The sequence below is a fragment of the Aspergillus brasiliensis genome (genome assembly GCF_001889945.1).
Source record: "Aspergillus brasiliensis CBS 101740 unplaced genomic scaffold ASPBRscaffold_16, whole genome shotgun sequence".
NCBI lineage: Eukaryota > Fungi > Ascomycota > Eurotiomycetes > Eurotiales > Aspergillaceae > Aspergillus > Aspergillus brasiliensis.
In genome coordinates, this window is record NW_027137457.1 from 328,039 (window position 1) to 352,596 (window position 24,558).

At 53.0% G+C, this 24,558-nt stretch overlaps 14 protein-coding genes across 14 annotated transcripts; 7 read left to right on the forward strand and 7 right to left on the reverse strand.

Moving 5' to 3' along the window:
* Positions 1–391: 391 nt before the first annotated feature.
* On the reverse strand, positions 392–987 carry ASPBRDRAFT_200110 (SND2/TMEM208 family protein; the record flags this gene model as incomplete). The annotated part of the gene is made up of 2 exons (XM_067621397.1): positions 392–910; positions 979–987. The coding sequence occupies 2 exons, from the start codon at positions 985–987 to the stop codon at positions 392–394; spliced, it is 528 nt and encodes a 175-aa protein (XP_067474646.1).
* A 1,062-nt stretch (positions 988–2,049) lies between these two features.
* ASPBRDRAFT_135951 (anaphase promoting complex subunit bimA) lies at positions 2,050–4,681 on the forward strand (the record flags this gene model as incomplete). The annotated part of the gene is made up of 4 exons (XM_067618746.1): positions 2,050–2,386; positions 2,491–2,664; positions 2,714–4,560; positions 4,610–4,681. 4 exons carry the CDS (start codon positions 2,050–2,052, stop codon positions 4,679–4,681), a joined length of 2,430 nt encoding a protein of 809 aa, XP_067474647.1.
* A 563-nt stretch (positions 4,682–5,244) lies between these two features.
* ASPBRDRAFT_341276 (1-acylglycerol-3-phosphate O-acyltransferase SLC1) lies at positions 5,245–6,763 on the forward strand. The gene is made up of 3 exons (XM_067623194.1): positions 5,245–5,489; positions 5,557–6,322; positions 6,386–6,763. Exons 2-3 carry the CDS (start codon positions 5,611–5,613, stop codon positions 6,553–6,555), a joined length of 882 nt encoding a protein of 293 aa, XP_067474648.1. The 5' UTR covers positions 5,245–5,489; positions 5,557–5,610; the 3' UTR covers positions 6,556–6,763.
* A 208-nt stretch (positions 6,764–6,971) lies between these two features.
* ASPBRDRAFT_200113 (4'-phosphopantetheinyl transferase family protein) lies at positions 6,972–7,958 on the reverse strand (the record flags this gene model as incomplete). Its single annotated transcript, XM_067621398.1, has 1 exon — positions 6,972–7,958. One exon carries the CDS (start codon positions 7,956–7,958, stop codon positions 6,972–6,974), a length of 987 nt encoding a protein of 328 aa, XP_067474649.1.
* Positions 7,959–8,403: 445 nt separating this feature from the next.
* On the forward strand, positions 8,404–9,290 carry ASPBRDRAFT_135754 (pyridoxal 5'-phosphate synthase subunit PdxT; the record flags this gene model as incomplete). Its single annotated transcript, XM_067618724.1, has 2 exons — positions 8,404–8,657; positions 8,717–9,290. The coding sequence occupies 2 exons, from the start codon at positions 8,404–8,406 to the stop codon at positions 9,288–9,290; spliced, it is 828 nt and encodes a 275-aa protein (XP_067474650.1).
* A 151-nt stretch (positions 9,291–9,441) lies between these two features.
* ASPBRDRAFT_58956 (nuclear cap-binding protein subunit CBC2) lies at positions 9,442–10,188 on the reverse strand (the record flags this gene model as incomplete). The annotated part of the gene is made up of 5 exons (XM_067627979.1): positions 9,442–9,574; positions 9,625–9,816; positions 9,875–9,919; positions 9,968–10,062; positions 10,123–10,188. The coding sequence occupies 5 exons, from the start codon at positions 10,186–10,188 to the stop codon at positions 9,442–9,444; spliced, it is 531 nt and encodes a 176-aa protein (XP_067474651.1).
* Positions 10,189–10,400: 212 nt separating this feature from the next.
* ASPBRDRAFT_47943 (uncharacterized protein) lies at positions 10,401–13,435 on the forward strand. The gene is made up of 4 exons (XM_067625986.1): positions 10,401–10,827; positions 10,890–12,995; positions 13,047–13,222; positions 13,281–13,435. Exons 1-4 carry the CDS (start codon positions 10,543–10,545, stop codon positions 13,336–13,338), a joined length of 2,625 nt encoding a protein of 874 aa, XP_067474652.1. The 5' UTR covers positions 10,401–10,542; the 3' UTR covers positions 13,339–13,435.
* ASPBRDRAFT_34254 (uncharacterized protein) lies at positions 13,427–14,311 on the reverse strand (the record flags this gene model as incomplete). The annotated part of the gene is made up of 1 exon (XM_067623208.1): positions 13,427–14,311. The coding sequence occupies one exon, from the start codon at positions 14,309–14,311 to the stop codon at positions 13,427–13,429; it is 885 nt and encodes a 294-aa protein (XP_067474653.1).
* Positions 14,312–14,826: 515 nt separating this feature from the next.
* ASPBRDRAFT_341357 (uncharacterized protein) lies at positions 14,827–16,063 on the reverse strand. Its single transcript, XM_067623196.1, has one exon. It carries the CDS (start codon positions 15,800–15,802, stop codon positions 15,059–15,061), a length of 744 nt encoding a protein of 247 aa, XP_067474654.1. The 5' UTR covers positions 15,803–16,063; the 3' UTR covers positions 14,827–15,058.
* A 670-nt stretch (positions 16,064–16,733) lies between these two features.
* Positions 16,734–17,645, reverse strand: pin1 (peptidylprolyl isomerase ESS1). Its single transcript, XM_067621914.1, has 3 exons — positions 17,507–17,645; positions 17,025–17,428; positions 16,734–16,975 (listed from the first exon to the last, which is right to left on the reverse strand). The coding sequence occupies exons 1-3, from the start codon at positions 17,507–17,509 to the stop codon at positions 16,846–16,848; spliced, it is 537 nt and encodes a 178-aa protein (XP_067474655.1). The 5' UTR covers positions 17,510–17,645; the 3' UTR covers positions 16,734–16,845.
* A 129-nt stretch (positions 17,646–17,774) lies between these two features.
* On the forward strand, positions 17,775–18,661 carry ASPBRDRAFT_47944 (DNA-directed RNA polymerase II core subunit RPB9). The gene is made up of 2 exons (XM_067625987.1): positions 17,775–18,027; positions 18,080–18,661. Exons 1-2 carry the CDS (start codon positions 17,948–17,950, stop codon positions 18,366–18,368), a joined length of 369 nt encoding a protein of 122 aa, XP_067474656.1. The 5' UTR covers positions 17,775–17,947; the 3' UTR covers positions 18,369–18,661.
* Positions 18,662–18,849: 188 nt separating this feature from the next.
* ASPBRDRAFT_58960 (mitochondrial 54S ribosomal protein uL14m) lies at positions 18,850–19,457 on the reverse strand (the record flags this gene model as incomplete). Its single annotated transcript, XM_067627981.1, has 4 exons — positions 18,850–18,920; positions 18,991–19,215; positions 19,286–19,370; positions 19,443–19,457. The coding sequence occupies 4 exons, from the start codon at positions 19,455–19,457 to the stop codon at positions 18,850–18,852; spliced, it is 396 nt and encodes a 131-aa protein (XP_067474657.1).
* A 515-nt stretch (positions 19,458–19,972) lies between these two features.
* On the forward strand, positions 19,973–21,945 carry ASPBRDRAFT_135603 (SET domain-containing protein; the record flags this gene model as incomplete). Its single annotated transcript, XM_067618712.1, has 2 exons — positions 19,973–20,083; positions 20,146–21,945. 2 exons carry the CDS (start codon positions 19,973–19,975, stop codon positions 21,943–21,945), a joined length of 1,911 nt encoding a protein of 636 aa, XP_067474658.1.
* Positions 21,946–22,287: 342 nt separating this feature from the next.
* ASPBRDRAFT_341395 (putative carboxylesterase) lies at positions 22,288–24,477 on the forward strand. The gene is made up of 2 exons (XM_067623197.1): positions 22,288–23,985; positions 24,050–24,477. The coding sequence occupies exons 1-2, from the start codon at positions 22,630–22,632 to the stop codon at positions 24,305–24,307; spliced, it is 1,614 nt and encodes a 537-aa protein (XP_067474659.1). The 5' UTR covers positions 22,288–22,629; the 3' UTR covers positions 24,308–24,477.
* The last annotated feature ends 81 nt before the right edge of the window (positions 24,478–24,558 follow it).

Genomic DNA, 24,558 nt, shown 5'->3' on the forward strand with positions numbered 1-24,558 from the left:
GACTTACCATCTCAGGTCGGCCATGATATTCCCCACATAGTTTCCCCACGATTTGTACGTCATGATATAGCACTTTTCTATTCTGCTTCGATTCGAACCCCTATAACACCACCTTAGCTGTGTACTATGTGCTGGTTTTTTTCTTACTTCTTCACTTTCTTGTAACGGCCACTCGTGCTTTATCAATTTCGTGCCCCTCCGGCACCAAACTTTTTATGTTTTGGAAGCGCTCATCTCGTGTCCAATCTATTTTCACACACATTAAAATACAGTTTCCTTGACCTTGAAGAATGGTGAAACCAATCCGCGCAATGCGTAGTAGTCACCGTATATATATGCATCATCCCCAAACAGGACCTCCACCAGTGCACCAAATATCATGCACCCAATTTCACCGATACTGCACTCCCCTCGCATTCCTCTTCTCCATCTTCTTCTGCCTCTTACTCTCGCCCGCGCCTCCTTGCTCCTGCCCAGCACCCGCACCACCTCCCATCCCCGCCAATCCACTCTTCATCCCCATAAAGGTGCTGTACGCCAACCACACGGAATACACCGGCACCACGATCCACAACCACCAGGCACGATCGCCAAACAAGCAGGCAGCACCAATGCATCCCCATGTCCAGTACAGCACGTCCCACATGTATTCCGTCAGTCCTGCGGCTCCAAGATCCTCTCCGGGAGAGCGGAGGGATCCATCAGCGGGGTTGTAGGCCGGGCGGCCAAGTCGTTCGAGGTAGAATTCGATGAGAAGAGTAGGACAGGCGAGTGTGAAGTAGGGGGTTAGGGAGCGGGGACGGTTGAAGAGCCAGTGAAGAGTGAGGAAGAGCAAGTGCAGGGCGAGACTGATGAGGTGGGTGCGGGTGAGGAGGGACGCGTTGCGCGCGGCGAGGGTTTTGGCGGCTTTCTGTTGAGGGCGTTGGTTAGTTCCTTCAAGGCTGTAGAGTAATCAGAAGCATGATTAGGTGCACGGACTTGAGCCATGGTTGATTGTGGTGGTGGTAATGATGGTGGTTGAGAAGAGAAGTTCGGTATGATCGGATGACGATGATGCAGGTCGCGTGCGGGATGCAAGTCAGAGTAGAGTGTAATTAGTGGGGGGGTTGGTGGAAATGACAGAGAGCGATGATCCGCTCAGTGAATGAATTGATTAGCGATAAGCAGGTTGCATGATCGGGGAGAAATAGATCGATAGTAAGTCGTAGTACTCCGTAGTGAAGGTGGGAGTAACCGTTGTAGCAAAGTACTAACTAGCTAGATAGATAGCATGGAATAGGAATGGCGTTGCCCACCACAACCAGCCAAGCCGCCCTCCGCCTTCTCACCAGCCACTGCACGCTCCGCCAGATTCGCTGCTCCAAAACATCGCCAAAAAGGCGTCGTGAACAACGACTTCTGTCGGACTTTCCCGCATCGCCCCCTTCGGCCTGCTTTGGCCTTCTGCCGCGTATATTGTGTGTCTACCACTTTCGCTGTCTGCTTGTCGCGACATGCGATTTGACTCCCTTTGACACCTTCCTGGGCCAACACGGCGTCACGAGTCGTCCGGACGTCATCCACTTTCCCTTCGCTCTGCCACAGCTTCGCATTCAACCACCCTCTCGACTAGTCTGGCCTGTGGCGGAGATCCAGAAGAAACCCGTTGCGATCCATCGGGCGCGAACTAGCCAGGCGATATACTTTACGGGTTATTGTTTTGACGGGTGTTGATGATCTAACAGTCTTTTTTTTTTCTCTCCCTGTTCCCTATCTATACAGTTGAAAGAAACACCACGTCGTCGTTGCCTCAAATCCGGTTTACGCGACGCCCCCCCTCACATTTCTTAGTGTTCTTCAATCCATAAGGACTATTTCTCTACTCCACCCATGCTGGTTCGGTGTTAAAAGATCAACTACCTCACCTGTCGCTCACCTGTTCCCTGATTCCGCAAGCTCCCTTCGCGCCGTTCCCAATACGAACGTCAATACCGCCTCATCTCCTGCAGCGCCTTTGATATCGCCCCCCTCCTCTCTTTCCCCCTCCTTGAATGAATCCCACACCTCAACATGTCACCTTCCACCGCACATATATCGAGCCAACTTAGGCAATTAATATACTACCATCTTGATAACAACCTCGTCCGTAATGCGCTTTTTCTGGCCGGTCGGTTGCACGCATACGAACCCCGAGCAGCGGAATCTTCATATTTACTCGCCTTGTGCCATCTGCAGAGCGGTCAGGTGAAAGCAGCATACGACTACAGCAAGAACTTTGGATGGCGGGGCACTCACCTGGGCTGCGCGTATGTGTTCGCCCAGGCGTGCTTGGATCTGGGGAAGTATCCTGAAGGCATCACGGCGTTGGAACGAAGCAAAGGGCTCTGGTCCACAAAGAATCACTGGGGTACGCTCTTTTAAGCATTCCTTTATGATATCCCGCTTGTCGCAAGCGGATGCGACCATATTTCTTGGTTGATCACAGCTGACATATTCTTTTCCCGGTCCCAGGCAAACACAGCGAAACGCGCAGGCAACATCTACCCGATGCGGCAGCAGTGCTGTGTCTACAGGGCAAGCTATTCCATGCACATAATCAACTCAATGCGGCTGTTGAATGCTATGTCGACGCGCTCAAGATGAACCCCTTCATGTGGGACGCTTTCTTGGGGTTGTGTGAGACCGGTGAGCATCCCAAGCGGATAGGGAGGATTCTGTCGCTAATTGTTCGAAGGGGTCAATATTCGCGTCCCCAATATCTTCAAGATGACGCCTGAACTCAACGCTTTATTAGCGTCATCCTCACAAGATGACTTGGATGTGTCTTCGGAAAAGGCAGCACATTCCGCAGGACCCTTGCAGTCACAACCGAAACTGAACTCGAGCACCGATCCCTTTACATCTTTGACGTCCCGGACTGAGGCAGTCGGCTCGCACGGCAGCTCCGCCCTTTGGGAGAAGTTGAATGGCAGCACGGTCAGCGTGGCATCCACTGGCACACCAGCAGTTCCGGCATTTCGAGAAGGGACCGAAACGCCTGGTGGCCAAAGCAGTGAGTCGGACGACCGTGCCATGCACCGGACAGACGCGCCTTTGGAGCCGCCCTTGGCACCCGCACGGAAGAACCGAACAATACAAACGATTAGTGCCGATCACGGCATGGACTCCCCACCAAAGATGAAGCCCACGGGTATCCGGCCCCGGACCAGAACTAAGCATGAGCCCGATGAGCCGGCTACATCCTATACGGAGCGAGAGCTTTCACACGGAGTCCGTGTGGGTGACCGCAAGCGAACTGTCTCTGGATCAGTTGCTCACTCTGCACCGCAACCCACCGAACCCGGCGCGCCGCAACGGCGGAGCGTCCGCCTTTTCAACCAAATTAAGCCTACTACGAGCAAGCTATCTAGTACCGCGCTGGGGACGAAAGATGGTCGAGAATTGAAGAAGGTTAGAGCTACCGGTGCGAAGGGTCGAACCGCAACCGCTCCTAGTGTGGGACGGGTCGTCAGCGGCAATCGAAAACACATCGGTGACACGCATGAGGGCGAGACCAAGGACCACCGCCCACCCACTTCGGCATCCAATGGGACGCACCACACCTCGTCGAGAGGACCTTCGCTTGACCGGACCAAAGCTGTGGAGGCATTGACATGGCTATTAGAATTGTTTTCGAAGTTGGCGTCCGGATATTTTGCGTTGTGTCGCTATCGTTGCGCTGAAGCCACCCAGATCTTCGCGGCTTTGTCTCAGGGCCAGCGGGAGACCCCATGGGTTCTTTCTCAAATTGGGCGAGCATACTACGAGCAGGCGATGTATTCCGAAGCCGAGAAATACTTTGTCCGGGTGAAAAGCATGGCTCCGTCTCGACTGGAGGATATGGAAATCTACTCAACGGTGCTCTGGCATCTTAAGAATGACGTCGAGCTGGCATATCTGGCGCATGAGCTCATGGAAACAGACCGTCTCTCCCCTCAGGCCTGGTGCGCTGTTGGCAACTCATTTTCCCACCAGCGGGATCATGACCAGGCTCTGAAGTGCTTCAAGCGGGCCACACAACTTGATCCTCATTTTGCGTACGGTTTCACCCTGCAAGGACATGAATACGTGGCCAACGAAGAGTACGACAAGGCGCTCGATGCGTATCGACACGGAATCAGTGCTGACAGTCGCCATTACAACGCCTGGTACGGGTTGGGTACGGTCTACGACAAGATGGGCAAGCTCGAATTTGCCGAGCAGCATTTCCGCAATGCCGCCAACATCAATCCGACGAACGCGGTGCTCATCTGCTGCATCGGACTGGTATTGGAGAAGATGAACAACCCCCGCGGGGCTCTCGCCCAATATGGGCGGGCCTGTCAGCTGGCACCTCACTCGGTTCTCGCTCGCTTCCGCAAAGCTCGCGTCCTGATGAAGCTTTCAGAGCTCAAGTTGGCGTTGACCGAGTTGAAGGTGCTAAAGGATATGGCACCCGATGAGGCCAACGTGCATTATCTGCTGGGTAAACTCTACAAGATGTTGCATGAGAAGGCCAATGCTATCAAGCATTTCACGACTGCTCTGAATCTGGATCCCAAGGTAAGTCTCAGACCGTCGACACTCGAACGCACATGGCTAACTGCTGCAGGCGGCGCAATACATCAAGGATGCCATGGAATCCCTGGACGATGATGAGGAGGATGACGAAGATATGGCATGATTTCCTTTTCTCCCTTGTTCTTACTATTCTTCCTACTTCCCCTGTGTACTTCTTCGACGGGTTCCTGTTTCTCAGTGGACCCATCTTGTACCCTGGAACCCTATTGGCGAGGAGCGGCGTTTGTTCTTTTCTCTTTCTCTCTCTTTCTGGGTTGAATTTGTCACCAGCATCAGCATTACGAGGGCGTTCGCCGGTGGGTTGGTTAGAACTGGCATTGCGTGCATCCAGGCCTCGTGAGGGTCGAGGCATCTGGATTGGATTCTGTATGTTAGCGTGGGAGGCTGGGAAGGACGACAAGGCCGGACGACGGAGTTGAACATATCTTCTTGGAAGACTGTTGTCCGAGCCGGCTGCATAATCGAGCTATTATTAGCACATTGATACCCACATCGTCTACACGACTATTGTAGAGACTAGAAACAAATGATGTTAGTTGACTACTAGGCTTGACTGCTCACAATGTTAGTAGTAATTGGTGCTGGGCGGACCAACGGGCGGACCAACGGGCGGTGAGGCGGCAGAAATCGGCGGAAATCCAATCCCCAAATCCGTTGAGAGAGAAAGACGAGAGTTTGGGATTCACTGGATGCCGCGAAGATCTCCCTCTCTTTTTCCCCTGACTCAGTCTTTCTCTCCGTCTATCCCTCGATATCCTTTCTCTTCCCCCACGGCGTCCCTCTTCCTAGTCCACCTCCGCTTCTTCCCTCCCTCCCTCCCACCACTCCTACCGCCGGGTCATGCACCGTCTTTGCGGCCCTCTCGCCTGACCTCGTCATCCCCAAAGCCCGCATTCCCCAGAGAACCCCAGGTTAGATTTGCTCCGAGCCCGCCATTTCTGACTATAAAGTCCCCGTCTAACCCCGTTCCTGACGCAGATCAGCCGGTGCTCTCCCCCCACCTGAAACGTCCTCCTCCTCACCACTACGATCATGTCCCTCTTCTCCTACGTCGCCTCGGGCATCAGCTCCTTCGTCGTCTTCACGCTCTCCCTCTTCGCCCTCGGTCAGAAAGTTCCCCGCGCCGCCTTCGTCGCCCGGTGCCTCGCCGCCTATGGCTCCCTTCTCCTCTGCGCCACCTACGGCGTCCTAGCGTCAATTGTGCTCCGTCTCGCCGGCTACGGCCGCATCTCCCAATGGGCCACCGCGCGCAGTTTCAAGTGGGTCATGCGCTACACCACCGGCGTGACGTTCAACATCATCGAAGGCGCCGAGCACCTCAACACTCGGCCCGCCGTGTTCATCGGAAACCACCAGTCCGAACTGGACGTGCTCATGCTCGGCTACATCTTTCCTCCGTATTGCAGTGTCACGGCCAAGAAGTCCCTCAAACATATCCCCTTCCTCGGCTGGTTCATGTCGCTCTCTCGCACCGTCTTCATTGATCGTGCCAACCGCGAAACAGCCGTCAAGGCCTTTGATAGTGCCGCCGACGAGATGCGCAACCATCGCCAGAGTGTCTTTATCTTCGCCGAGGGCACGCGCAGCTACTCTGATACCCCGGAGCTGTTGCCGTTCAAGAAGGGCGCGTTCCATCTTGCGCTGAAGGCGGGTGTGCCCATTGTCCCGGTTGTTACGGAGAACTACTCCCACGTGCTATCTCCACGGAACTCGAGGTTCGAGCCGGGCACGATCAAGATCAAGGGTATATACCCCCATCCCTTCCTCCCCTTAAAATGTGAATTCATGGAATGCTAATTGAATATAGTCCTGCCCCCAATCAGCACGGAGGGTCTTACTACCGCCGACATCGACGCTCTGACCAAGTCCACGCGCGAGTCCATGCTCAAGACCCTGCTCGAGCTGGCCGAGAAGGACGACCAAGAAATTGAGTCGAAGGTTGCCGCGAACGGCAAGTCCACTGCGGTGGAGCTGTAGGGAGAATAAGCGGATCAGCTTTTGCAGGCTGGCTGGCTATTGTTATTCCCGTCTTCTACGATTGCACGACACGAGTAATGCTTGAATTGGCGAGAACAGGAGAGAGTGAGTGGATACCCCGACTGGTTAGGGTATGCTAGACCAACAACAACATCATCATAATCATAAATGTTGATGGGGTGAGAGACGACTGGTGGGAAACAATCCAGTTAAAAGAAAACTGGTGAGGGTTAAATACCTTGTCTTGGAGTTTATCTGGTCTGGCCATTGCATGACGAGGCCATGAGTGTTTTCCCTAGAGTGTATATAGAGCATATTCCTAATGCTTTTAGACCGACATACCTACACCCAAACCACCCTACCCAAATCAGTCGTAACTATATCGTTCACATACCCATAAATCGTAGATAAGTATCTCATTCCAAACAAGCACATCTCCCCTCCGCACAATCCCTAACATCCCCTTCAACATCCATCCTTCTCAACCCTTCCCACACATCCTCCCCTTCACCACCATTCACCCTCCCAACACCTCCCCCCCTGGCAGCCGTAGCAACCAAATACCCCCCCTGAAACGCCTCCACCTCGACCCTAACATCCCTGACCTCCCTCCCCTTCATCTCCACCCTTACACCCTTATACACCTCCCCATCCCCATCCGGAACCTTCACATCCAGAAACTCCAACTCCCGTAGCCAAGGTGCCAACAACGCCTCCCCCGTCATCTTAATATACGCCTCCTTCAGCGCCCAGTACGCAAAAAACAACCGATAACTATACACCACCCCTTCCGTTGACGAAACCGAATAATGATGAACAGGATGCGTCAGCGATCTAATCAACCCTAGCTCCCTTGCGGAGAATATCTCCGTGAAGATGGAGACGTATTCGAGGAATGCGGAGCGGGTGGGTGGTTTTGGGTTGCGTGGAGAGCGGAGGTGTTCGGTTGTGCTGGTGATGTCGATTCCTACTTGTACTTGCACCTTTTCTGCTGTTGTTGGTGTTTGGTTGGCGTTCGGTGGGATGGTAGTGCCGGCTAATGCGACCAGTGAGTCCTGGTGGCTGACGTTGAATTCTACCGCTGGGATTGGGGTAGAGTTGTTCGATAAGGAGAGGAGTGTCGCGGAAGGGATGAAGCAGGGTCGATGATGCGGGGCCGGGGTCCGGCTGATGGTTATTTGAGACCAGGGGATGCGACAGGTGCGGTGGATGAAAAGGTATTTGAGGAGGTTGGATGCTAGGGACATGTGTCTGTCTTTGAGGTGGTAGAATTTCTGGATGGCTTGTTGTTCGCTGGGTTGCAGGGTGTGGAGGAGAGGGAGGGCGCTGGAGGTGGCGGTTAGGGGCCGGGTGTCGATGTACCATCGTACTAGAGTGGGTTTGGAATCAGATTGAGTCGACATTTTGGGTGGATTGGAGTTGTGTATGAGGTTGTTGTTGTGGTTGTGGTGTTGGTGGTGATATTCAACGGAGTGAGATGTGCTGATGTGAGGAGATTCGGGCGTCTATGCGGAGGTGAGATAGGTGAGGTAAGGGGGTGGCTTGGTCCTCCACGAGGGTCATTGATACATTCTGATATGCAGATGTACCAATGATAACCCTGAGAATCCTACAAAATGGTCCGCAACCAGCTTATAATCACTGCAAAGCAAAGAAGATACCAAAACTAGAATTTCAATATCCCCAAAGTAAACGTCCGAGGCTGAACGCGGGGCAGCACGTGCTGATAAGCGGTCCGTCATTGATCCGCTGACATAAGGCGGCGTTCCTCCAAATCCATTAAAGTATAGAGAGTTTGGAGTCATAGTTCTGTTGCTGCCGCCACTGACTCGGAATCTATACTTCGCCATGGGCTGCATCACCGTCGGCGTGCTCGCCTTGCAAGGCGCCTTCTACGAGCATATTCAGCTGCTGAAGTCGGCCGCCGCCGATTTGCCCGCCAAAGACCGCAGTTCCGCCTCGCAATGGGAGTTCATTGAAGTGCGCACCCCGCAGGAACTCGAGCGATGCGATGCGCTGGTGCTGCCCGGAGGCGAAAGCACAACCATGGCCCTTGTGGCCGCCAGGTCCAACCTCTTGGAGCCTTTGCGAGACTTTGTCAAGTACGTCTGATCAATGTTCCGCATATTCGCTTTATGCTTATACTAATTGGCATCTTTAGGGTTCACCGGAGGCCTACGTGGGGTACCTGCGCCGGTCTGATTCTCCTTGCCGAATCGGCCAACCGGACAAAGCAAGGTGGTCAGGATCTGATCGGTGGGCTAGACGTGCGCGTCAACCGCAATCATTTTGGCCGACAGACGGAGAGTTTCCAGGCTCCTCTCGACTTGCCCTTCCTGGGTGCTAACCAGCCCGCCTTCCCCGCCGTCTTTATTCGTGCCCCCGTTGTGGAGAAAATCCTCCCCCACCAAGAGGGCGAGCAGGTGGCCGAGGCCCAGCGCGAAGAAACTGTCATTGCGCCGGCGCGCCAGGCAGAAGACGAGGCCGCTCGTCAAGCCATGGCAGATAGTGTGGAGGTCCTCGCAGCTCTACCCGGACGGGCTGCCAGATTGGCCTGCCAGGGGACGCCCATCAACGCCGATGACGAGACGGGGGACATTATCGCTGTCCGCCAGGGGAATGTGTTTGGAACAAGCTTCCACCCGGAGCTGACTGACGACGCCCGCATTCACGCGTGGTGGTTGCGCCAGGTCGAGGAATCTGTGCGCAAGAGACAAGCAGCGCATCACACATAATGGGCAACATCGTGGCTGATGAAGCATAGCGTTGGGGGTATCGGATGTAAATTTTTCTTTCTTGAATGCCTTTCTAGCAATGATAGAAATAGATTGTACATATGAAAACGCCGTTTTTGCGCCAACCTGAATATCTCTGTCTTTTACCTTTTTACTTGCCCTTGCCGTACTCCTCTTCCTCCCGTCGTCGCTGGTCGTCCGCATAGGCACGTCCATAGCCACCACGACCAGGATCGTATTCCTCCCGGTACTCGTCACGGACCTGACCACCCGATTTACCACGTCTACCAGCGTCAGCAGCCAGTACCTGCAAGAATTCCGACCATATACATACCCGTATTGCCGACCCTCCTCGAAGCCAGGATCCAGATCCGTCCGGATGATTCTCTCATCCAGCTTTGTGCCACCAACGTATTTCAGACAGTCCAGCGCATCCTGGTGGGTGTAATACTCGACGAAGCAAAATCCGCAGGGGGTCTTGTTGTACCGATCAAGACCCATGACCAGCCGCTTAATCTCGCCGCACCTGTACTCCGTCAGCTCATTACTCGTCGATAGCGCATTCGGTGGTCCTCCTTGCTCACTTGGAAAATAGCTCATGGATCTGCTCCTCGGTAGTGTAGAAAGAACTGTACCGTTAGCGATGGCTTGACAAAGGCGATTACCCCATAACATACAGATTGCCAACGTAGAGCGTGGTAGCATCCTTCAGGTTGTCAACGGGATCCTCGGACTTTTCGACCTCATCGTGGCTGAACTTGCGCCGCTTGTTCTAGAGAGGGTTCATTTATTAGCATTGTAATAGTCCGGTAGCCTTGGAGACGAAGCTCACCTTGCCCAGATAGTAGGCACTCGGCCGGTCCAGGCGCTCGACGGTGTTGTGAACGAGGGTACTCATCTTGCTGAGTCAAGCAAGAAACTGAATAAACGAAAAAGAGCAATTAACGCCGAGAAAAGATGTGAGCGCAGTCCACTAAACAATGAGAGGTAGTGAGTCTGCAAAGAAGATCCGATCAGGTCGGGAAGCTGGAAGCAACAAACTACGGGAGTCTTGCTTCTTGGCGCGCCGCCCTTCGTCAATCCAGCTTCAGCTTCCGCCCAAAATTTCCCCGACGGAAGCTGTTTATTGCCTTTCCCTCTGCGTCGTGCTTTCGGCTTCTTCCATTTCCTTTCGCATTTGGCTTCAAGTGCAGGATGAGATTGTAAGCTTTTTCAATCTCAACTTGTTTGCCAAAAAACACTACCCACGAATATGCCGAAAGTCATCAGCTACACTCCGCCGTGGCTCTCGCGCCCGGCGCCCGGCGCCTCCATCTTTGCCAGCTCCGGCTCTAAATCACCAGAATATACCCAGGGAACGAAGGAAGTCGTCTATTCGGGACCTACGCGCATTCACGCGAAGCGGGGGAATGAGCTGTTTACCGTTGTGGATAACCAGATTCGCTGGTCCAGCCTGACCAGACTGAAGGACGAATGGCAGCACAACGCCAGGTCGAACGACAAGCAGCAGTCTGAGGATCGCAGCGTGCAGTACAGGGTAGGACAAGGACTATCGATGCTTATTTACTCGGCTCGTGGAGCTAATATGATGCCGTCTAGGTTCTAAATGTTCCTGTATTCGAGAAAATCCGTCAATTGATCCCCTCGCCAAACGGCGCATTCCTAGCCATTGTTGCCGATCGCACTGTTTTCATTGCCGTGCTACCTGATCCTTCGCACCTGTCTGGAACAGATAACTCTCCCATCCGCGTGAAATCGTACCAGCTTGGCCCGACCACCCACGTCATCCCCGAGTCGCCTGTGGTGTCGGCGCTATGGCATCCATTGGGTGTACACACCAACCTCGGGGGTTGTTTCGTGACCATCACGGCAGATGCTGCAGTTCGAGTGTGGGAATTGGATCGGAACAATCACTGGTCGTTTGATCGTCCAACTTTGGCTGTTGACCTGAGGAAGCTGGTAGATGGAACCTCATCGGACCAGGACTTTGCGCCGTCGGGATTCGGCAAGAACAAGGGATTCTCAGCTGATTTTATCGATATGGAGGTTGCGTCTGCTTGCTTTGGAGGCAGCGGAAATGAGCGCGAGGACGCATGGGCGCCCATGACGCTGTGGGTTGCCATGAGACCGGGCGATCTCTACGCTCTGTGTCCGTTGTTGCCCTTCAAGTGGCGCGCGCCGTCAACTACCATTCCTTCGTTGACTGCGGCTATTGTTCCGAAGCTGGCTGCCTTGGAGGAGGATCCTGCCGAGTATGCGGATGACCTGACTGCGTGCCGGCAGCAGTACGACTGGCTGGCCGAAATTGATAACCAGGACCCTCTCCATACGGAGTTTGACTCGGAGACGGGTTCTGGGTCAGACATCCTCACACGCCCAGCCAATCCCAGCGCGATCCCCAGGTTGCAAGGCCCGTTCCGGTTCGATACGGGAGATGAGATTGACGACCTGGACCTCTGCGATATCCTGGTCATCGGTGCCAAGGTCGACCTCGATGCCCTCATGATGGGCGAGGAAGTGCGCGCTCTGGAAGAGAGCGGAGATGACCGTTTATCCGCCACAGTTATCTGCCTTTCGACTGGAAGTGGTAGGATCCATATCTGTCTCGAGCTTGATGGCGTTGAAGGACAATGGCTCCCTAAGGCGAAGAAGAACGTCTTTAGCACGCCTGTCTCTGAGCCATCCGATCTTCTGCTCGTGGAATCCTTAGACACAATGAGGGAGGAGCGTCAGTCGACTAACAACTGGCCTACTTTCACGAAGGATGCCTACTCGCGGTACAGCTTCTTCGTGACGAACACCAACAACGTCACCTACATCTCCCTCACTTCCTGGGTTCAGAGGCTTGAGGCCGAGCTACAGTCAGAAGACACCGCGGGCAGCTCTTTCCGCCTGCAGGTTCTTTGCGAAGGCACCGCGTCCTTGAGAGAGCGGATTCTCGAGGTCGATGGCAATGCCGCAGGCGCAAAAGACCTGACTGGCCACCTGCCAGCCGCATTGGTGTACTACGATTATGACCTGGGATACTTACTACTAACCTCCCACTCCTCTACTCCTCACGCTGCCATCTTGGACGCACCAGAGGTCCTTCCTTCCATCGCCGATCTGCATATCTTCGATCCGGAGGACCAAGCCCCAGGGTCGCCTATCTTGCCACCTCGTCGGCCTCCATATCAAGTCCCCGCCATCTTCTACGCGGAGCCCCCTCTGGAGTTCTTCATCGACAAACACGTCCCGCACCGTCAACGCCAGGCCTTGAAGGAACAAGTTCGGCTGTCCCCTGCCACACTGGACCTTGTTGCAGCTGCGCACCGGATCCTGTCCGCCCACACCAACGCCCTCGAGCGCGCCGCCTCAGACCTCTTCCGTCGCTGTGAGCGTCTGCAGGGCGAGATGCGTGATCAGCTGAAACAGCTCGCTGACGTGGCTGACCGAGTCAAGGGCGTGTCCAGCGAAATCGGTGAAGATGGCAAACGGATGGAGGGGTCACGCAGCGGAGAAGCACTGGACCAGCGACTGCAGACAGCGAAGGATAGGCAGGCCCAGCTGGTGCAGCGATACGAAGCATTGCGAAACAAGGTCCTGAAATCCGGTGGCCGTCCACTCAGCGATAAGGAGAAGTCGTGGGTTACTGAGGTTGAGACATTGTCGGAGTCTGTGGATCAGCCAGAGGGCGAGGGCGACCTGACACAACGACTCGCTGCCGTAAGTGTCTCTCAATGTAAAAAAATAAGCATGATGCTAACAACTTCATAGGTGAAGGAGATTGCCGGCGATCTCCTCAGCGAGGCCAAGACGCTCGCAGTCAAGTCGCCCATCCCCGCTGAACCGGGCAGTCCAGCGTCGCCGGGTGGTGCTCAACCTCGTGTTTCGGTGTCGTTGCGACTACAAAAGCAAAAGATCTCGGATGCTATGCTGATGGTGGAACGAGAGTACGTCTTACCTTGAGCTGCCATATGTGGGGAATCGTATACTAATGAGACACTGTAGATCGGCTATCATCGACAACATCACATCGCGTCTTGAGCGACTCAACACAGCGTTATAATCTTTACTTTAGTAGTAGAAGAAGCATGCATGGAATGACTTTGGCTTGACTTGATTAAGAAATACTACGAATACAATCATAGTTACTATCACCCCGACGAGAACGTAGAGATAGAGATCCGCTCATCCTCCACCCTCGCCCTAGCCATAGCCATATCCATCTCCATGGCCTCCTCATCAGCTGTATTCCTCCTCCTAGGACCCCGTAGCCTCCCTCTTCCAAACCTCCTCTTCTTCTCCCTTCCCAATTCCACCAGCCCCGAGCCATGACAAACGCGCGACGAAGCAATCGAATCACAAACTCTACTCAGGTCACACCGAAGCACCACCAGTTCTTCTTCTGACGACTCCTCTATATATTCTTCCTCCTCTCCATATTCTTCCTCTCCATACCAAACCCCTTCCTCACTACTCCCATCCCCAACCACCTCACCACCCAAACAACTATCCTCAGAACCACTACTGCCCTCCTCCTCCTCCTCCTCCTCCTCCTCCTCCTCCTCCTCATCATCCAGTAAACAATCATCCACAACCAACTTCCCGTGACCATCATGAACAACCCCGCCGATCTCTTCAACCCCGTGGTCCTCTTCATGTTGATCCTCCTCTATATCCAAACAATCAAACTCAATACCCGAGTCAAATCCCTCAAGGCATCCCATCAGAGTGTATAGTCGGTTCATTCGTCGTTCGGAAAATGTCCCGCTGCACCTGCATACTTCGCAGAGAAGATCACCTCGGCGACGTGTCCCCTCTACTATTATCATCTCGCGTCGCAGACATCGGTTCCAGGGGACGAGGCGGCATGGGGTGAAGGTCGTTGTGGTGAGGCAGCCGCAGAGGGGGTGTTTGGTTGTTAGGGTTAGGCACATTGTTTCTATCTCTTTTTGATGTTGTTTTGTTTTTGTGGAGGTGATTGGGTGTGCCTGTGTGCTGGAGAGGGTTAGTACTATAAACTGGAAGGTCATAATCATGTTTGGGTGTTGGGGGTGCGATGATAGTTCGTGTGGTAGGAGTAGAAGTATATATTTCTGTGGGTACGGGCAGGCAGTGGACGTGTTATTTGGTGGGAGAAAAAAAAAGAACTCGATGAATTGTAGTAGATCAGAGGATAATATAAAATGAAATTTCAGTGCAACAGATGTATAGGAGATATAAAGGTTCTTGTGGAGGGATGATAATTTACCTCTTGTTCAGGATAGAATAATCCTAGTAGGGTTAACTGCTCACGTGAAGAATGAAGAGTAGTAGTGAATTGATGCACGTGGATGAACTCGAATGATCTGCGAAGGAGATGACCAGTGCTTTAATGTATTCAAAGAAAACTAGTGAGCAAAGAGAAGTCTTGTCTGTTTCTAATGTGGTGTGGTATAAACGGCAGGTGGTGTTCTGTTTGGTAGCGTCGGTATGGGAACTGTCAGAATACAACGGGCAAGTGTCTGGCTATTTCCGACTACAGGCACATTGGCAACTCTACGGTGAATGTATTGTGGATTTGAGATATTGATTCTCTCTATGGAAAGCAATAGTATGGTATTTTCCACACCCAAATAAGGAAATAGTCGAAATATCCAACAAAAGCAATCTCCCAAGCTATTTAGACATGTCCACATCCAACATCATAGTCGTGATAATCGTAGCCCAAGATATGAACAATCAAAAACTCCGTAGCAACTTCAAACACCGACGCCTATGTATTCATATGTACCAATGTAGAAGAATCAGCAAGACGGAAAGTTGGCGCGCAAACCGAATTCCTGAGCGGTTTCCACCCCACCCTCGACGTTCTCTTCAATGGCCGTTACTAGTTCTTCCACAGTGTCCGCATAGGAAGGGACGAAGGGGACTTCATTAGATGCTGCAAGCCACTTCGCCATCTCTCGAGAGAACCCCGACCTTAACCAGCTAGTCACCCGGGAGTGGAGATGTAAATTGGCCCGTTGGATGGCCTTATACGACATTTCCTCATAGATGAAGAACTGGGCAGCAAATACGCCTTGATGGAAGTCCCTCACCACCTCATTGTAGGGTCTGGCGTAATTTTCGTAGCTCTGGCGATTGGCCTGTAAGGTCACTCTGGATCTGGCGATCCTCCTGCCTGCTGCAACAGCCGGGGTTGGAGTACGCCTGTTGTCGAAATCCCGTCCCAGGATCAGCTTGACCGAGCGTATGTGACGGCGGAGACCACTGTGCTCGCGAGGGCACAAGTACTCGAACCGTTTCTTGTACCAGTTGTAACATGACTCCAGGTTCACAACGGCCTTATAGGCCTCGTATCGACATGCTAACAGTGCGTATATGGCTTCGGCTGGAAGAAGACGATAGATGGCAAAAGGTATTCGTATCCTCTCGATGTTTATGCCAAAATGGGCCAGGGCGTCCTCCATGACTAGGCCTGAGACCGAGAGAAGACCAGACTGAGCCAGCAGGGCGCTGGTGGAGTTGCGTGTGGACAGGTGGGCCATTATGGATACTGAACGCTCAATAGGGGGTTTCAAAATTGACTGGAGCAAGGAGTAGCTAGGAGTAGCGAGAAAGATGAAGAGGGTCAGAACGAGGCACGGCAAGAGGACTGGACTGCACCTGTGCAGAGCGACGGAGAGAGCTGAAGCTCTCGCCGAAGCTCCCCAATCACCGCCTCCATCTGCCTAGTCGGGGAATGGTGAAGAACCATAGAAGTAAATGGAATGAACTCATTGTTTTCTGCCACATCATCTTCCGTTTATCCATGGCTGCTGGTATCAGGTTGATATTGAGGATGGTAGGAGAAGAAACGACGTAGCTGCAGATGATTTCATCCCAAGACAGTGTGATCAATGAGGAGCTTTGAGAAACCTGATAGTCTGACAAATAGGAGTAACAGTCACTGGTGTCACCTCAGCAGATAGGTAGGACAGGTTGGGGGGAACACCAACCCTGCACTCCGTTCTTGTGCTGACGATGTAGAGGAGGCTGGTGACTTAATCTGATTGATCATCAAAATTGAGTTTTGCCGACGAATAAAGCTTGCTCTGAAAGCTAGATATCTAGAAGTGATATAGGATCTCACGGTTGATAGATTCTGGTCGGGCATGCCTATATAATAGGACAAAGGTCAGCACGGTATCAGCCACATCAAATGGCAACGGGCAAGTACTTGCAGTGTGAACATACCGAATGGAGATCAATACTTGAGGGCCAACTAGTATGTAAGACGCCTCTATATGCAAGCCACAGATTAATCCCTCCAATAACATCTCAGTAGCAAGTTGAGCCTGCACCATACAATGACCGTTCTTTAGAACAGCCGCGTGATATACGACTCAAAGATACGTTGTGTATAATGATCAAGTCTACAGATTTACGTTGAATGACAGATTGCGAAGAAGAACTCATGTAAAAAAGATATAGAGATCTCTTCCAAGTAAATACACGTAGTATATATGCCATCCATGAAAATTTACTGAACCCTAATGCATTCCGTTACGTCAGCAAGTACCGATAAACAACCAAAGGCTCAACATCACACTCAGAGTACGTACCGTTCAATCAAATGGACACCAGAGGCCGTCTCAACAATCCCACTAACCTGACCGGGTTGGAGTGCAAAGGCGGCGTCCTCAAACTCTTTCTGCATCTCGTTCCGTCCAAAGAATCCCCTACATGAAGGTTAGCCATGTACCTGCAGCGTTCATTATCAATACATACAGATCTCCACGTTTCCTGGCACTGCTGCAGTCTGACTCCGATACCGCAATATCACCCAGGCTGGCTTCTCCCGCATTGATGCGTGCCTCGTGGCCCCGGAGGATCTCGATGGCCTCCTCTTTCGAACGGGTGATTTCAGCTTCCCTCCAGCTGCTGGGTCTCCTACTGTCCCGGTGCTTGACGAGAAGGTGACTGCAGCGGATCTTGCCCTCATTGTGGCCGTTTCCATCAGAGCGTCCCGCGGGGCCGCTGTGGTAGTTGGCCATATAGAACTTGAGCTTCTCGGTATCCGTATCGGCCGGGGGCTCCCAGCGAGACTCTTTCGTCATAGGATTGAAGTAGTAAGGGAGGTTCTTAGAGTTGGAGTGGCGAACCTCCCACCCTGCCGGAAGACCTGTCTCTACCTACCGTGTTTATAGTCAGCACGGATACCAGGCTTGGTAAACATGATCTTGTTTGATGGGGTGGAAGGACTGGCATACCATGTTGTGGAAGAAGATGTGGGTATGTCTAAGATCTGCAGAGGTATCTATAGCTTCACAAGGAAGACCAGGGTCCAGAAATGACGCGGGGGTGGACTAGTGGAGGTATATAAAGTTGCAGAAGTCGGAGAGGCTTTTGTGGTACTTGCAGCTGCGGGACAAACTGCGGGGGAGGGAACCCGACAAACACTGCAAACATTCATGGGGCGGTGAGCTGCAAGTCATCGAATTAGCCGTTGGTGCTTGGTTCAACGCTTCTTCCGACTTCCATTATCTATTCCCAGTCAATCTTGCGCATTCCCATCAGTCACTTTTCACGTCTTTCATTCCCATCTGTTTTAGGTGAAAAGCCTTCGAGCGCATACCACACACTCGCTACATATTAATACGCGTGAACCCATTTCTTTCCAGCACACATCATCAGCATTACAATCTCCGAAAATGTCTGCCAGCCCATCCCCCTCTGCCGGTGGCGATAGCAAGCCCACTGATCAAATCCACTTTCGATTCTGTCGCGAATGGTAAGTTTTGATCTCTCTACTTTACTCTTAGACAATTTGCTAACGTCTACAGCTCGAACCTGCTTTATCCGAAAGAAGACCGCATCAACAACCGGTTGATGTTCACCTGCCGAACCTGCCACGTCGGCGAGCCTGCTACCTCCTACTGCGTCTATCAGAACAAGCTGAACACCCAAGTCGGAGATACTGCCGGTGTGACCCAGGATGTGGGATCTGATCCTACGGTTTGTCTCCCGGGTTTTTGTGATCATTGTGGAGAAGAGATTACCTGCTTCGTCTGTGACACATCCTCCGAGGACTCCTGGTCCGAAGAGGATTACGATGGCTTTTCGTCGTCATGAGGTCCAGCGTGCGCCGCGCTCGCGTCATGGAATACATTCCAAGTTGTCTTGAAATTTCCGTGGCTAACCCACTCTTTCCCTAGCTTCCTCGGTCCAACAAGCTCTGCCCGAGCTGCGGCGAAGCTGAAGCGGTCTTCTTCCAGTCGCAGCAACGTTCCGCTGAAACGGGAATGGTAAGCCTTCATGCCGGTTTCCACCGCAATCATGAAGGTATCGGCTGACCTTTGATTCCCAGAAACTTTACTATGTCTGTTGCGCGTGCGGCAATGTTTTCGTCTAATTCTCGATTTGCCATACTACATGTCATGTACCTGATACCCGATCTTGGTTTTTGTTACCGTTAAGCAGCATTTTTTTTTCTTGCGGAGTTCTGGCGAGGTTTGGGCAAAGAAAAAGGGGAGTTTTGAAGAGAGAAAGAAATTTCTATTGCTACAAACGGGATAGATATAAAAGAACAATTCGCTTCCAAAAATGGTATATCCTACACATGCATCGGCGCCAACGACAGGATCTTCGACCACTGTCGTCCTCGTAGTTCCGTAGCCACGACACCTAGTAGATGTCAGTAAAGGCGCCCTTTTCCTAGTTCATGTGATGCTGCCGGGTGCACGGCGAGACTGACCGTTCATTCTTGTTCCGATGGGGTCTCCGGACTTGTTGACGAGAACACAGGCATTGTCATCGAACTTGACGATAGAACCATCCGGGCGCTGCATTTCCTTGGCCGCGCGGACGACGACGGCATGGCGAATATCTCCTCGGCGAACCTTGTTTGCGATACCGACGTTGTTGCTGCTGTCGGGGCCGAAGTTTCGTTGCTTCTGGACCACGACCACGATGCGGTCACCTGTTCATCCCGGAAACCCAACATCAGTGTTATCCCTTGATTATTGAATGAGAAAAGCGGGTTATCGTACCAACGGTGGCGGGGCGCTTCTTTTTCAGGACATTCACGCACTCGACAACGGCGGCGCCGGAGTTGTCGATGCAGTTGAGCATTGTCTAAATCGGGGCTTGTCAGTCCGGGAAAATTCCTCCTCCCCATCACAAACACCAGTAGAATCGCACACACACCTTTAATTGAATCATCTTGACCGTATACCCTGTGCGAAAGTGGGAAACGTAGGGAAGTGAGGGGGGTATAGAGAGTGATGGAGATGGCCGAAAGAAAAGCAGCGCCAGGCAGTTTGGCGGGCCGGCAGGTTTCGCCGACGACCGACCCCGGACGGGGGCACTGCAGCAGCGCCAGCCTTCACATTAATTATTATCATGTCAGTCAGTGAGTTTGTCCTTTCATGCGCGCTAACTTTCACTGCCTCTCCTTCGTTTCCTTTGTTCATCATGCCAGTCACCTCGCTTCATATTCACGTCGTTCCCTAGATTCGTTTCTTCTCAATCCCGCTCCTTTCTTTCCCACCCTCCCCCCCCCAAAGTTTGGCGCCCATATATATTTTGTAGTAGTCTCGTCTCTCTGCTTCCCGACCTTCCGCTGTTTCTCTTCCCCTTGACGCTTTGACGCCTCATTCCTCCCCATTAATCCCACCCACACTCCTCTCACCCGCTCAAATCTTCTTGCATGGGATCGTCTGGGTTGAAACTTCATGATGCCGGTCTCCAAGGCAAAATCCAGCCCCTCCGATGACCGTCGGGATCGGCTTACGCTTGCGAAACTGGCCAGCTACGACGACGTCGCAACAGATGCGCTGGTTGACCGTGTACGTTTACGAGCCTCGATTGACCGTCATGTAGCTGGTCGCTGACTATACTATCCTGACAGGCTTATTTCTGGACCAACACTCGCAAGAATCGCACCAAATACAACCCCGCCCGCGGCATCAGAGATGATGATGTGGCCAGCACTCTCCTCCACGATGTGATTGTCAACAAAGACGCTGTCAAAGCGGAAGCGAAGCTATTGAACATGCCAGGTCTCAAGAAGTACCTGGCCAAGCTACCTACTGACCGGGAGAAAGAATGGTTTCGCCGCCATCTACGCAAATACATCCAGATGTATCTCCCCGACTCCCCCTTTGAGGTGACCACGACCAATCGCTACACCGTGACCGAGCATGAGGCTGCCATCTGCGCCCGCAAATTCATTAAGCAGGGCCAGGAGATCAAGTACCTCAGCGGGACTCTCGTACCCATGACCAAGGAAGAGGAACAGGATCTGGACTTGAAGAGAAAGGATTTTAGCATTGTCATGTCGAGTCGGAGAAAAACCCCCTCGTTCTTCCTGGGTCCCGCTCGGTTCGCCAATCACGATTGCAACGCCAACGGACGACTGGTGACGCGCGGCATGGAAGGCATGCAAGTCGTGGCCATCCGCAACATCCATATCGGTGAAGAAATCACAGTGTCTTACGGAGACGATTACTTTGGCATTGACAATTGCGAGTGCCTTTGTCTGACATGCGAGCGGGCCGTCCGCAATGGGTGGGCACCGCAGCTCGATTCCGACCAAGAGAGTGCCGCATCCACACCAGCTTACGAAGAGCCTGCGCTGTCGGAGGCCCTCCTTTCGCCCAAGAAACGCAAACACGCCCCTGACACCGACTCAGAGAGCTCTCTATCGTCGACTCCTCGTAAACGAACCAAGTTTACGCGCCAGAGCTCCAAGTTGAGATCGGAAGTGGTGTTTTCCGACCTCACTCCCTCGATTGAGTCTTCCACGGTCCAGCCAGCGGGCACCACCGGGCTCTCCTCCCAAGCTTTATCTGTGCCATACGCAGCCGCAGCCGCAGCCGAAACCGCCAATGACCACGTCATCGATAATAAAAGTGATATCCATGCCGAATCGACCGTGCAGAGCACCACCACAACCCCCGCCGATCCTGATTCACCCGGTTCGCTGGACGATTCGCACCGTTCGTCAACTTCAACAGCCGCAACGTCCGTTTGTGACAACTCGGTGCGAATCAAGGTCGAGGAAATTACCGAGACTACCGTGCAGGCTCCAGTTTTGACAATCGACAGACGCCTGGATCTCGCCACTGGCCACGTAGATCCAGAACGACGCATCCCGGACAACGATGCCTTGTCAGACTTGTCGGACTCACTGGAACTGGACGAGAAGCTGGGTACGGTGGTGAAAAAGTCACGGAAATCCCGCAGCAAGGAAGTGGTTCCCTCCGTCGAGGTTGAGCCACCCCGTGCTCGGGTTCCTGGCGACTACACCAAAACCTCGAGACTTCTCGCACAGGCATACGACCGCTGGGTCGATTGCCGCACTTGCAACGCTTGGTTTGTTCAGCAAGATTCCTACCTAACGCGACGAGAGTGTCCCCGATGCGAACGGCACTCCAAGCTGTATGGCTTCCAGTGGCCGAAAACCGAAAACGAGGGCCCCGCAGACGACGAAGAACGCGTGATGGACCACCGCACTGTGCACCGGTTCCTGTATCCAGAGGAAGAAGCGCTCATCTCGCGCAAAGACCGCGGCGTTAGTTTTGGAATCACCCCGACCCCCGAGCTGTCCGAACCTCAGGCAGAGACCGAGGACAGTGAAGCTGGCGAGGACCGACGCAACACGCGCGCCAGTCGACGACGAACCCGGTCCCTTCGGATGACTATGTAATGATGGATATGGATTGATCTTGGATGTTTTCTAAATCCTGGAGTTTGACAGTTATTTGGAGTCCGGTGGAGTCCGGTCTGGAAGAATAGGCGTTTTGAATCACGATAGGCACGAGCGTTGCCATGATCCCGGCGATTTTGAAGGCTTTTTTTTGAGACGTTTGAAAGATCTGGCTTCTCGTTCATCTGGTCTGGATTTGGTTTTGCGCAGTCTAATGATCTCGGATTTGGTTACACTGTATAGATTATTGCTCTTTTCCCGGCCCCTGGTACAACTTCTGTACTTACACGACTCTATCCCCAACCCGGGGCCTTGGAATCAACTGATTTGCACCCGTCGGCTGACGGGCGATGCTTGAAGCATCTCTTTTCCTGCTCATCCTTTCCCCCGCAATTTGCTGGCGCCGCATCTCCGCATCTCTCTCCGTCATGCTGCAGCGTCAAGGAGAATATTTGCACCAATGGCAGCCCTGTCGGCGCTTTGGTCAGCACAGATTTCTTGTCCTCCTGATGCGCTCGTGCACGTATTCCAGCAACTCCGATATTGAATCTAATGAACTTCGGTCTGCTTCATACCGACCCTCAACTCTACCATCGCAATCATGATGCTCTATAAACTAGCTGCTGCCCTCGGTGTAGCTCTTCCCAGCCAGGTTCACCAGGGATACCACCACCACCTGCAGCCATGGACTTCTCACGCCTCCTCCTGGCCCTGTGCTTCCTACTGACTACTCACTCCCTCGCCAGCGCCTATGATGCTCCCCTCGTCACTCTAGACTATGGCACCTTCCAGGGCAGCTATGATGCCACCTACAACCTCTCCTACTTTCGCAAAGTCCCCTTTGCAGCACCAGCCACGGGCGAGAACCGCTTTCGAGCGCCCCAACCCCCGCTGAACATCACCAATGGCACCTACGACACCGACCAATCCTTCGACATGTGCCCTCAACGCACTGTCAACGGCTCCGAAGACTGCCTCTACCTAGGCCTCTACTCCCGGCCCTGGGACTTAACCTCGTCCACCACCAGCCGCCCCGTCCTAGTCGTCTTCTACGGCGGCGGCTTCATCGAGGGTGACGCCCTCTTCGGCATGCCACCCAGCGCCTACCCCGTCCTCAACGTTAGCACCCTAAACGACTACATCGTCGTGTACTCTAACTACCGTGTCAACGCCTTCGGCTTCCTTCCCGGCCAAGCCATCAAAGATTCGCCCACGTCCGACCTCAACCCGGGCCTCCTTGACCAACAATACGCCCTGAAATGGGTGAACTCTCACATCCACTACTTCGGCGGCAACCCGAACAACGTCACTATCTGGGGTCAGTCCGCCGGCGGGGGCTCCGTCGTCGCTCAAATTCTGGCCAACGGCCGCGGCTCAAACCCAAAGCTCTTCTCCAAAGCCCTCGCCAGCTCGCCCTTCTGGCCGAAAACCTACGCCTACAACGCCCCACAGGCAGAAGCAATTTACACACAGCTCGTGAACCTAACGAACTGCACCTCCGCCCCTGATACCCTCAAATGCCTAAAGGAGGTCGACGCCCAATCCATCCGCGACGCAAGCCTCATCATCGACGCAGACAGCACATACACCACCTCATCCTATACCTGGGCCCCCGTCATCGACGGCACCTTCCTTATCGAGCCCCTCACCTCTGCGATCGACTCTAATGCCCTCGAAACAGACCTAATATGGGGCATGTACAACGCCAATGAAGGCGAGAACTTCATTCCCCCGGGACTAGAAGACTCCACAACCACGAACGGCTTCAACTCCTCTCTCGCGTCCTTCCATAACTGGTTAACCGGTTTCCTTCCCGGTCTTAATACCAAAGACATAGACCTTATCGAATCAGAATACTACCCTATATCCGGAACAGCAGAGACACTATCCTACAATACGACGTTCGTCCGCGCCGGACTGGTTTACCGGGACGTGGTGCTCGCGTGCCCGGCATACTGGGTTGCTTCTGCTGCGAGGGAGAAGGGGTATGTAGGGGAGTATATCATTCCGCCGGCTAAGCATGGGAGTGATACTGAGTGGGTACGCTGGTCCCTTTCCTTATTCTTTCTTTTTATGTTATACGAATGATACTAATACTGGATAGTGGAACACCGTCTCTACAGTCCAAAAGACCGACCCATTAATATATGATGGCTACGCGGGCGCATTCGCCAGCTTCTTCCAGACGGGGAACCCCAACGCACATAAATTGACGAATGGGTCGGAGCCTGGTGTGCCGGAGGTACAAGAGACAGGGGAGGAGTTTGTGATTGCGACGGATGGGTTTGAGAATGTGGAGTTGAGGGAGTTGGAGGCTCGGTGTGCGTTTTGGAAGTCTGTTGGGGGGAAGATTCCTATTTGATTTTGACTACTACTAGTAGTTTTCTCTAGTAGTAGTTGTCTATTTAGATGATGGGTGTCTATAGTGTACAGGTGTGATGCAGAGAGAAGATCTATGTAGCGAGATGTGGTAGTAGTAGGGAAATATACAAATTATAATACATGAGGTCAATCAAATACAGCCGTGTATATCCTGGGTGATGCTTGAAGTCAATGCATGCAATGCATGGTCTAAATATTATCTTTCCTTGTTGCCGTTTTCCGAACGCCGTC

Excerpts from the sequence above, each read along its gene's own strand:
- ASPBRDRAFT_47943 (XM_067625986.1), top strand. The coding sequence starts at position 10,543 with ATGCCGAAAGTCATCAGCTACACTCCGCCGTGGCTCTCGCGCCCGGCG. Across the intron at positions 10,828-10,889 it reads ATCGCAGCGTGCAGTACAGG|GTTCTAAATGTTCCTGTATT; the intron begins GTAGGACAAGGA and ends GATGCCGTCTAG. Across the intron at positions 12,996-13,046 it reads TGACACAACGACTCGCTGCC|GTGAAGGAGATTGCCGGCGA; the intron begins GTAAGTGTCTCT and ends ACAACTTCATAG.
- ASPBRDRAFT_341395 (XM_067623197.1), top strand. The coding sequence starts at position 22,630 with ATGGACTTCTCACGCCTCCTCCTGGCCCTGTGCTTCCTACTGACTACT. Across the intron at positions 23,986-24,049 it reads ATGGGAGTGATACTGAGTGG|TGGAACACCGTCTCTACAGT; the intron begins GTACGCTGGTCC and ends AATACTGGATAG.
- ASPBRDRAFT_341276 (XM_067623194.1), top strand. The coding sequence starts at position 5,611 with ATGTCCCTCTTCTCCTACGTCGCCTCGGGCATCAGCTCCTTCGTCGTC. Across the intron at positions 6,323-6,385 it reads GGGCACGATCAAGATCAAGG|TCCTGCCCCCAATCAGCACG; the intron begins GTATATACCCCC and ends AATTGAATATAG.
- ASPBRDRAFT_47944 (XM_067625987.1), top strand. The coding sequence starts at position 17,948 with ATGTCTGCCAGCCCATCCCCCTCTGCCGGTGGCGATAGCAAGCCCACT. Across the intron at positions 18,028-18,079 it reads TTTCGATTCTGTCGCGAATG|CTCGAACCTGCTTTATCCGA; the intron begins GTAAGTTTTGAT and ends TAACGTCTACAG.
- pin1 (XM_067621914.1), bottom strand. Across the intron at positions 16,976-17,024 it reads GCCAGGAAACGTGGAGATCT|GGGATTCTTTGGACGGAACG; the intron begins GTATGTATTGAT and ends ACCTTCATGTAG.
- ASPBRDRAFT_341357 (XM_067623196.1), bottom strand. The coding sequence starts at position 15,802 with ATGGCCCACCTGTCCACACGCAACTCCACCAGCGCCCTGCTGGCTCAG.